General features: G+C 57.0%; 1 protein-coding gene across 1 annotated transcript; it reads left to right on the top strand.

Annotated features, from left to right (window-relative positions):
* The first annotated feature begins 2,071 nt into the window (after positions 1-2,071).
* Positions 2,072-7,555, top strand: RLBP1 (retinaldehyde binding protein 1). Its single transcript, XM_026856273.1, has 8 exons — positions 2,072-2,350; positions 3,188-3,231; positions 3,465-3,593; positions 3,871-4,072; positions 5,203-5,381; positions 6,050-6,208; positions 6,836-6,946; positions 7,055-7,555. Exons 2-8 carry the CDS (start codon positions 3,220-3,222, stop codon positions 7,211-7,213), a joined length of 951 nt encoding a protein of 316 aa, XP_026712074.1. The 5' UTR covers positions 2,072-2,350; positions 3,188-3,219; the 3' UTR covers positions 7,214-7,555.
* Positions 7,556-9,636: the final 2,081 nt, after the last annotated feature.

The following is a 9,636-nucleotide window of genomic DNA, read 5'->3' as shown; positions in this document are numbered from 1 at the left end:
GGTGCACGCACGTGGGGTGTACAGACGTGGGGTGCACACACATGGACGCAGGGCAGTGTGGGGTGCAGGGCAGCATGGGGTGAACGTGGGGTGCACGCACGTGGGGTGTACAGACGTGGGGTGCACACACATGGACGCAGGGCAGTGTGGGGTGCAGGGCAGCATGGGGTGAACGTGGGGTGCATACACGTGGAGTGTAGAGCAGCGTGGGGTGCACACACATGGACGCAGGGCAGCGTGGGGTGCAGGCACATGGGGTGCAGAGTGGTGTGGGGTGCACATAATGGGGTCCAGGGTAGCGTGGCGTGCAGGGTGATGTGGGGTGCAGAGTGGGGTGTTTGGGATGCAGCACGGGGTGCAGGGTGGTGTGGAGTGCAGGCAGCGTGGGGTGCAGGCACATGGGGCAGGCAGCTGGGGGGAACTGGGGCACAGGGCACAAAATGCCCATTCAGGGCCACTCGGCAGCAGCAGCAGCACCCAGCCCCTGCGAGTGTTACCCACGTGGGGTGCGGATCCCTTCGAGTAAACCCCTTAATTCCGAGGGGCACGAGGAGCTTTAGCTCGCCTTTAAGCAGTGGGATTTAGCTGGAGGATCCGGTGCCAGCACAGCATGGGAGCTTTCACAAGTCCCGTGCTCACAGGGAGTGGAAGCTGATGCTGCTGAGTAAGGGGGAGCGGGTTCACCCAGGGCCAGGGACCATGGGGAATGGGATAACTGGATCTGGCCAAAAGTTTCCCTAAGGGATCCAGCCACAACACCTTGGGGTAGGTCCTTCTTGGGGCTGCCACCCCTTCCTAAGACCTTTTTCCTGGGACAAAGCACCCAGTTGGTGAAGCCAGGGGTTGTGTGTGAGTCTGAAGAACGATTTAATCTGCGATGAACATCATGGCCAGGATGCCCAGGTGCTCAGGGGAGTGCAGGTCCCCTCTGCCACCCCCATGCAGGGCCATTGGGTCTGTTCAGGAGCCCCCACGCTGATGATGTCTCCCTGTCACACACCCTCTTGCTCACTGGGCTGCAGAAAAACATCCAAGGAGCTGTAGAAGGGAGCTGAGCCTTGCACCAGGGCTGGCATGGGAAGGGGATGGGGAGGTCTTCAGTGGAGAGCAGCATGTGGTACCCCTGGTCATGGCGGCATCACTCAAGAATTTGGCGCAGGTCCTGGTTTTCCTCCCCCACTCGCCCCTGCTCTTCATCTGGTGTCTTGTGCCTTCCTCCTCCTCCTCCCTCCCTTACAGCGGGGTCTTGACTCTGTTTGCAGGCCAGCCCTGTGGAAATGAAATCCATAAATCCCAGTGGCATTACAAAACATGCCTTGTGTAAGCCCTTTCAGTTCTGCTCTGGTGCTTAGCCTGGCCCTGCCACCTCCCCAAAGTCCCCATCGCAGTAATAGCCTGGCTGACATCCTCTCCTGGGCTTGGGGAAGGACCCATGCAGAGCCCCATCCTCACCCAGCTCCTGCGATCCTGTACCCAAAAAGAGTTAAGGCTGCAAGGGCTCCTCTGACTCATGGGGCTTCAGCATGCTGGGATGTGGATGTCCCCAAACCCCTTGTTTTGCTGTCCTGCTGCACCCACGAGTGGGCTCAGCACAGTCCCTGTGGCATCCCAGGGCTTCCCCCCCTTGCAGGTCCACAGCATCACCCCATGTGGGGACTGGGTTCCAGTTCCCAAAGCTCCAAGCAGGCAACCATCACTTGGGGGCATTGTAAAAATAAGTATCTGACTATTTTTTTATTTTAAAAGCTAAAAGGGGCCCCATGCTGGTTTGGGTGGCCTCACTGGGGAGGAGTTGGAGAGCCCCAGGTGGGACCAGTACCAGGAGCATCCTCTGCTGTGGACCCATCCCCACAGCCAGACCCTGCCCATGTGGCCACATTCACAGTGGGAGCTCGCCAGGCTTTTCGGGGCAGAAACCGGGGAAGAGACCTGGCCTCCTCGCCCCAGGGGAGCGGGCCGGGATGGCAGGCTGCCCACCACCTGCCTCTGCCCCTGCTCCGTGCTAATGAGCGAGTTACACAACGAGAAGCTTTTATACTTGTTAATCGGGTCCGGCATCCCAGCCCGCCCCTCCACGCACGCTCTGGCTGGCCGGTGGAGCCCCAACTCCCTCCTACCCTCTCCTCAGCTGCCTTTTGTAATGTTTTAATGGGGTTTCTTGCCTGGGTTGTGCTGAATTAATTACAAAGCTGCAGTGAGTTGATGCCTTGTGACGGTCTAATCCCAACCCGGTGACTCTACAAAGCTTTCACCCAGCTTTCTTCCTGCTCTACTCCGGCCTCATTGTCCGTGCATCCGTCTCGGCCCGTGCACTGACCCTCTGCAGACGGTTCAGCTTTTCCTCTCCCTGGTGAGTATCTGGGGCTTTTCTCACCCGAAATAACTGCATCAGAGACCACCATCCAGCCCTCCCTTAACTTGAAGACTCTAAGGCTGGGATTGCTTGGAAAAGCGGCTGGAAAAAGGGGATGCCCATTCCTTCCCTGGGAGCTGGTGGGGAAGAGGATGCTCCTGGGAAGTGATTGAGCTGCGGCCAAGAATCCCTCGCACAGCATGGGCTGACAGTTGGTGCTACAGCCGTTCAGGGGCAGGGTCGGGCACTGAAGGGAGGGTGAAGGCAGGCTTCCTCCGCCTCATGCATGGAAACAAGGTGTTTCACCCAGACTGTGTCACAAAGATGCCAAGAGGCTGGTGATCCAACCTTGTAGCTGGTGATGAGCAATGGCCTGGAGCAACAGGCATTCGAGCATTTGGGAAACACCTTGGGATAATGGGGCAGTAGAAATAAAAGGCAGCAAAAGCACGAGCTAGCTGCCCACCTGGCCAAAGCTGGGCGCTTGCCTCTGCCCATATGAGGATGGTCTGAGATGAAATGGCACTGGATGAGCGCATGGGGTTGGGGGTCCCCACGACATGCTCCCAACCACTGACGGAAAGGCAGACCTGGAAAAAAAAAGATGAAGGTTTCAGATGATCAATACCCACATTTTTAAGCTGCTTTTTCAAACATCCCTGGTGTTTCTCAAAGCTGCTCAACCTCTTGCAGGTAGGCAGACACAGGCAGTATGTGATAGAGATGGTGGTTGGGAGCCCCTGACTGAGCAAGAGGGGCAGGGGATGGGGCACTGGGGGGCTGCGGAGGCCATTGGGATCCCCACTGCTGCTGAATCCTCCCTCCCTCTCCCAGTGTCCTGTGGCTGACAGCAGACAGAAGACGACATGTCTGCAGTTGTGAGTATTGTCCCTGCACTACCCCCTCCCCAGAGCTCTGAGTATCCCCCCTGTGGCGCTGGGACGGGGTGCACCTCACACACCCCTCATCTCCCCGGCTGCTCTCCCACCCCCTCGGGTGCAGGCATGGAGGCTCTGCCCTTCCCTATAGCCCCCCATCCCAGAGGACCTGTGGTGGGGCCTGGAGTTGGGGGAATGGCTGGGGAAACCCCACATCCTCTCCTCACCCCCAGACGGGCACCTTCCGCATCGTCTCGGAGGAGGAGCAGGCCCTGCGCACCAAGCTGGAGCGCCTTACCACCAAGGACCACGGCCCCGTCTTCGGGAGGTGCGAGAAGATCCCCCCGCACACCCTGCAGAAGGTGAGGGTGGCTGCAGGGAGTTGGGGGCAGGTGCAGCTCAGGGAACCTGCTCCTTTCTGGGGGCCAGAGGAGACCTTCAATGGGCTCTTGTGTTGTGGGGGGGATGCGCAGGGTCTCTGAGCAGAGGACCTGGGTGACCCTGCCCTCCCTGCACAGTATGCTGCAGTGAGCATCACTGCACCCCACCCGCCTTTTGGGTGCCTAAATGACCCCTGGGGTGTTTTGGGGTGCACAGGGAGTCTCACTGAACCATGCCTGCTCCCCTTTTCCCCCCCAGGCAAAGGATGAGCTGAACGAGACGGAGGAGCAGAGGGAGGCGGCGGTGAAGGAGCTGCGGGAGCTGGTGCAGGAGCGGGCGGGTGGCGAGGAGGTGTGCAAGGCGGTGGCCGAAAAGGCGCAGGGGATGGACGACTCCTTCTTCCTCCGCTTCATTCGTGCCCGCAAGTTCGACATCCACAGGGCCTACGACCTGCTGAAAGGTGGGGAGGGGTCCTGTGCTGTGACAGCAGATGAGGACAGGCTTATCTGTCTCCCTGGCTTCTCCCAGCCCCATGCTGGAGCCTTCTAACCCCTCGGTCTAGGTTACAACCCCCTGTGCTGGCAGAGCAGGACCCTAGCATGGGAAGGAGATGGGGAGAGAGGATAAAGAGAAAAAGGCAAGGCTGGAGGCTCAAAAATGCAGGGGAAAGGGTTGGGATGGGGAAGGAAGTAAATGAGGGTGATGCAAGGAATCCCACAAAGCCAGGACATTCCCATTCCTTGCTAATTTACCAGACAAAATGGAAAAAAAAACCCAACCAAATGCATTTGGCGGTGGCAGGCTGCTTCATTTGTACAGCAAACCCAGCTGGTTTGGGCTGCATCCCCTCGAGAAGCCCATACCCTATGCACACCCTATACGTGCCTCTGTAACTCTGTGAGAAGCCAATCCTGCACCCACCCTGATGCTTCTGGGCACAGTGTCTGGTGGGCTCAGCACCCCTGGCACCCCTCGAGGGCTGGGAGCATGTTAGGGGGCTTGGCACCCACTCCCTGACTGGGGGTGACCTGTAGGGATGGAGGGGGAGCAGAAGGGCAGCCTGGGGGGTGGCTGCCGGCGGGGACCTGCCTGGCTCTGTCTCCACTCTTCTTTGTGTTGGTCTGGGGGATAATGAGCTGTAATTATTAGTGCTGGCTCCCAGACGAGAGGTTTTGTTCGTCTGCATTTTCCCAGGACGAGATTCCTTATTTTGTGCCGCAGGGTGCCAAGGGAGGGGAGCTGGAGGATGTCACCCAAATGGGGAGGAAAAGGAGAAGAGAAATGAGGGGAGAAATGAGTTTTATCTGCTCATTGAGGTGTTGGAAGGAAGGCAGGTGTGGGAAGACCCTGGCATGGGGAGAATAACACCGAGCATGCTGGGGCTGGGGCTGGTCTGCTGCTGAGCTCCTTTTTCCCACGTTTGCCGGAAGAGACCTGACCTGTGTGGTCCCCAGACACAGGTGGTCCGTAGCTCTTGGGCTCAGGACCAAGGTCTCACCATTGCCAGTCCATCCCATCTCTGGCGACTCCCCCAGCTCCCCAAGGCCAGGCGAGCAGCCGTTGTCCTCCCCCACTTCTGCCTTTCTCCAGGCTACGTGAACTTCCGCCAGCTGTACCCCGAGCTCTTCGACAACCTGTCCCCCGAGGCTGTGCGCAGCACCATCGAAGCTGGCTACCCCGGCATCCTGGCCAGCAGAGACAAGTACGGCCGGGTGGTGATGCTCTTCAACATCGAGAACTGGGATTACGAGGAGATCACCTTCGACGAGGTCAGACCAGCTCCGCTGTTGTTCCCAGAGCACTGTGATCCCACTCCTGGGCTTGTCCTGCTTGGCACGTCTGAGCGCAGCACCCCTTCCACTCACATATGCATATGTCCACACAGTCTCCAGTTGTTCAAGTTGAAGCAAATCTTCAGCCCTTGGAATTTATCCTTCCAGGGAGCCTGAGAGAGCATGACCCATCCCAAAGTGTTCCCCTTCCTTCCCCGTGATGCAGTGCAAACTGCAAACCAAATTTGTGTGTGCATCCCCCAGCCCAGGTAACACAAGGTGAAGAAAGGCACCACGCTATTAAATCCAGGTGCTCTAGAAAGGAGGAACCTTCAGGGGAGAAGAGGAAACAGGCATAGGGCACAGAAAGGGCTTCTTGGTGAAGAGGTCTCCAAGCATGTAACTCACAAGTTATCCAAGTTCTGTTTTCTGCTCATGCCTGAATTTGGTGGCAACATATCCTTGGTCCAGATCTGAGATGTGCCCACCTTTGCCTAGCTTGAAAGGGGAATGTGGTGGTTATTGAGCATCCCCCGACATGCCCTCCCTGCTCTGAAGTCCTGGGGCTGGCTCTGGCAAGCTCCCATGGGACTCTTCCTGGGAATCTCCTGGGGTCTATGGGAGGTGAGACCTAATACCAGACCCTGCTGTCTCTTCCCCATCAGATCCTTCGTGCCTATTGTGTTATCTTGGAGAAGCTGCTGGAAAATGATGAGACCCAAATCAATGGGTTCTGCATCATTGAGAACTTCAAGGGCTTCACCATGCAGCAGGCATCAGGGATCAAACCCTCTGAGCTCAAGAAGATGGTGGACATGCTGCAGGTGAGGTGGCAAAGCCTGTGCCCAGCAGTGGCAGGGCAGGCCCTGGGGGAGCAGAGAGCTCAGGGAAAGATGAAGGCAGGGCTAGCAGGGTTTGGGATTGCCACCATACTGCCACCGTAAGAAATCATTGTGGAGAGGCCATTCCCTGGCACATGCTCCTGCCCTTGCCAGCTAATTGGCTGAATCCTGCAAGATGGATTCTATTTTTCTAGCCCCAGTTTCCTGCCCTCTCAAATGGCCAACCAGAAGCAGTACCACCACTCCTTGCAGCATCCTACAGCATGGCTGGAGGCCTTTCCTCGCTACTCTCTCAGCTACTCTCTCCAGGAGTTCTGCCCTTAGAGGACAAAGACACTCATCTCTCCCCAGGGAAGGAGGACAGCAGTGAAAGGGTCTTTCTTATGGAGTGGGAGCAATGAACCATCTGTGAGGCTCATCAGCTTCCCTGGTGCTCCTGGGGTTGGGACAGCCGATCCTCTGGGTCAGAGCAAAAAAGGGGCTATCAAAGAGAGAAGGGGAGATGGGGTGAGGGGAGCTGTGACAGTGCCAGGGTGTCCACTGCTCCCTGCCTGGCTCCGCATTGCCAGCACCCTTTGTAACCATCTGTGTCTGGGTTTGGGATCCTAGGACTCCTTCCCAGCGCGGTTCAAGGCCGTCCACTTCATCCACCAGCCCTGGTACTTCACGACCACCTACAACGTGGTCAAACCGTTCCTGAAGAGCAAACTGCTGGAGAGGGTGAGTGTGGGAAAGGGACCTGGAGGCAGAGGTGCGTCCCTGGGGGAAACAGTGGCTGGGAAGGGTTGCCCAGGTCCTCTGCTGAGGGTCATTCTCATGTCCCACCAGGTCTTTGTGCACGGGGAGGAGCTGGAGTCCTTCTACCAGGAGATTGATGCTGACATCTTGCCAGCAGACTTTGGTGGCACCCTGCCCAAGTACGATGGCAAAGTAACTGCAGAGAAGCTCTTTGGGCCCCGCATCGAGGCTGAAGACACGGCTCTCTAAACCGGAGTCTGCTCCCCATCCCCTGTAAAAAATAGGATCAGAGGTGGCCCTCTAACCCCAACCACCTCCTTACTGTAGCATTGGTTGAATGACTGCTCATGATGAGGCGCTCTGGGTGTGTTGCTCTGTGCCTGTCCCCCCCCTCCCCAAACCTGGCAGCGGGCTGCCTGGCAGCCCTGTCCCTCCAGAGCAGAGCATTCTTCCCTTGGGAGCCAGCAGAGAAAGGAGGCCACGAGCCCTCTCCGGCAGCATGCCCTGAAGCTGAGGTGGGAGGACAAGGAGAGTGTCTGCTCTGGGAAGGGAGGGCTACAGCAAGGGGAAAATAAAGTGTTTAACAGCAGAGCTCTGGGGTTCCACGTGACAAGGAATGGAGGTGCAGCTTTTTGGGCCCTGGCTGTGCTGCTGGTTCTAAGGAGGTCAGGAATGTCCGTGCTGTCCCCTCATCGCTGACTGCCCTTTGGCACAGGGACCAAGGAACCAGACACCACCATCCTCCCTCCATATCAGAACAAGCCCCACCCCGGCTGGGCAAGGACCCCCAATTCCCAGTCATCTGCTCTAATCAGCAAAGAGAAAACAGCCCAAAAGATACTAACAAGAACCCAATCAGGGCCCCATGTGGAGCTGGCTCTGCCCAATTCCTGCTCAGCCACGCAGGCAGGGAGGAGGAACAGAGGCTGCAGCAGCCACTAAGACTGGGAGATGGATTTTAACTGCAGACAGCAAAAGACAAGCAGAATATACCTTCTAAATCCTTCAAAAGCCTCAGCACAGCTATTTCTCCTAGAACTGCGTCATGAAAGGGAGCTCAGTCAGGGAAGCCCCACCAAAACCCACTGATGGCTGAGGAGGGTCTTTGCCCAGCAAACAGAGCTGTGCCTGATGCTAATGCTAATTAGCCCTCGCTAGCATGGAGTCAGCAGGACTGGGATGGTGGGAGGGAAGAAGATCCCTCTTCTACAGAAGTAGCTGTGTCCCAGGCAAGCAGTCTGTTCTGGTTTATGGACCAGACATCACCTCCAAGGAGCTGATCGGGTACCTGTTTCCAGACCACCTTCTCCTCCCTTGGCCAGCTGTAGGCCTTGGAGAGGAGCAAGCTGCTGGTCTCTGCCCAGGTTACCTTCTTGTCAACCTGGCCCTGCAGCGTGCCCTGTCCCTCCTCCCTCCCTCCCAGCTCTGCAGCTACACACGGGCGCCTTTCATCAGTCAGAAGACCTGACCCCCACCCGAAGCCAGCCGAGGTGGAGGGTGCTGACAGGAGCCGCATTCATCAGGGCGCTGGCTCAGGCTCAAACTAAACACGACATTGGCTCCGAGGCTGTGTAGAGGATGGGGCCTGTCTGGGCAGAGGCAACTGGGGTTAAATCTGTTTTCTCTGGCCTCAGCAGCACAGCTAGTTCACGCATGGCAAGACCCAGCCTGAGGCTGTGCCAGCCTTGTGCAAGAGCCCAGAGGGAGAGCAAAAGGCACCTCTCTGCTGCCTTTGGCTCCTTACTGTGCAGTGCTCTCTGCGGGGCCGGGAAGCACCTGGAGCCATCCCAAGGAAACCACGTGTGATCCCTACAACCATCAGGCCAGTGCAAACACAACAGCACAGCTTGCTTGGGAGACAGAGCAATTGCAGCTCACTGGTAAAAACAGAAAAAAAAAAGCGCATACATACTCCCATGATGGGAGCACCACAGCACTGCCTCTGGGATTTGGATCGGGACAGTCACAGCTCTTGGGAAGTCCCTGTGTGGCTGCTTACCACTGCCGGGACAAACCGTCAGCCAGGCGCTTGGTTTGACAGGGAGACAGAGAACAGCACAGCGAACAGAGCAGGGACCACATTCCATGCAGGCCTCAGCTTCCCCCCAGAGTGACTCTGATGAAGCAAGGAAAGAGTTTTGAAGTAGATCTAACAGCCAAATTGCAATGGCTAATAAACTAGAGATGGAGCCTGAAATACTGCCTCCCACAGAGCAGCTCTCATTACAGGGGAAAAAGCAGCAACAGTCCTGGCCCGGGCCAGCCCCCTGAACAGCTCACCACTCCCAGTTACCCTCCACATCTGTCTCACTTGGTCTATTGGTGAAAAAACACACACCAGTGAGGTCTTAGTGTCAGTCAAGTAGGGCTTTTAAGAGGGTTTTTCTATGCTCTGAGCTCAAAGATGTCAGCGTCCCAGCCAGAGATGCTGTTGTGTGTTTCTTCTGCCAGCAGCTGAAAGATTAGGAAATCCACTCACTCTCAAGTGGGGAAAAACAACAGATGATGATTTTTGCAGAAACACATGAGCCAGAAGCTTTTGCCACAAGCTCCAGGGAAGCTGTTGTCCCAGAGGAGAGTCCTTCCCTGGGCTGCAGGAAGGGCCACAGCTAAGCCCTGGATCCTGCTTTGGCTCTTAGTCCTGGCCCAGCTGTAGGTCTGGCTCTGAAAGA

This window comes from Athene cunicularia (assembly GCF_003259725.1).
Source record: "Athene cunicularia isolate RWA chromosome 10 unlocalized genomic scaffold, athCun1 chr10_part1, whole genome shotgun sequence".
Lineage (NCBI taxonomy): Eukaryota > Metazoa > Chordata > Aves > Strigiformes > Strigidae > Athene > Athene cunicularia.
This window is presented reverse-complemented; position numbering and strand designations above follow the sequence as displayed.

Coding starts and splice junctions, on each gene's coding strand:
- RLBP1 (XM_026856273.1), top strand. Junction 4,073..5,202: donor GGCCTACGACCTGCTGAAAG/GTGGGGAGGGGT, acceptor GCCTTTCTCCAG/GCTACGTGAACTTCCGCCAG. Junction 6,209..6,835: donor AGATGGTGGACATGCTGCAG/GTGAGGTGGCAA, acceptor TTGGGATCCTAG/GACTCCTTCCCAGCGCGGTT.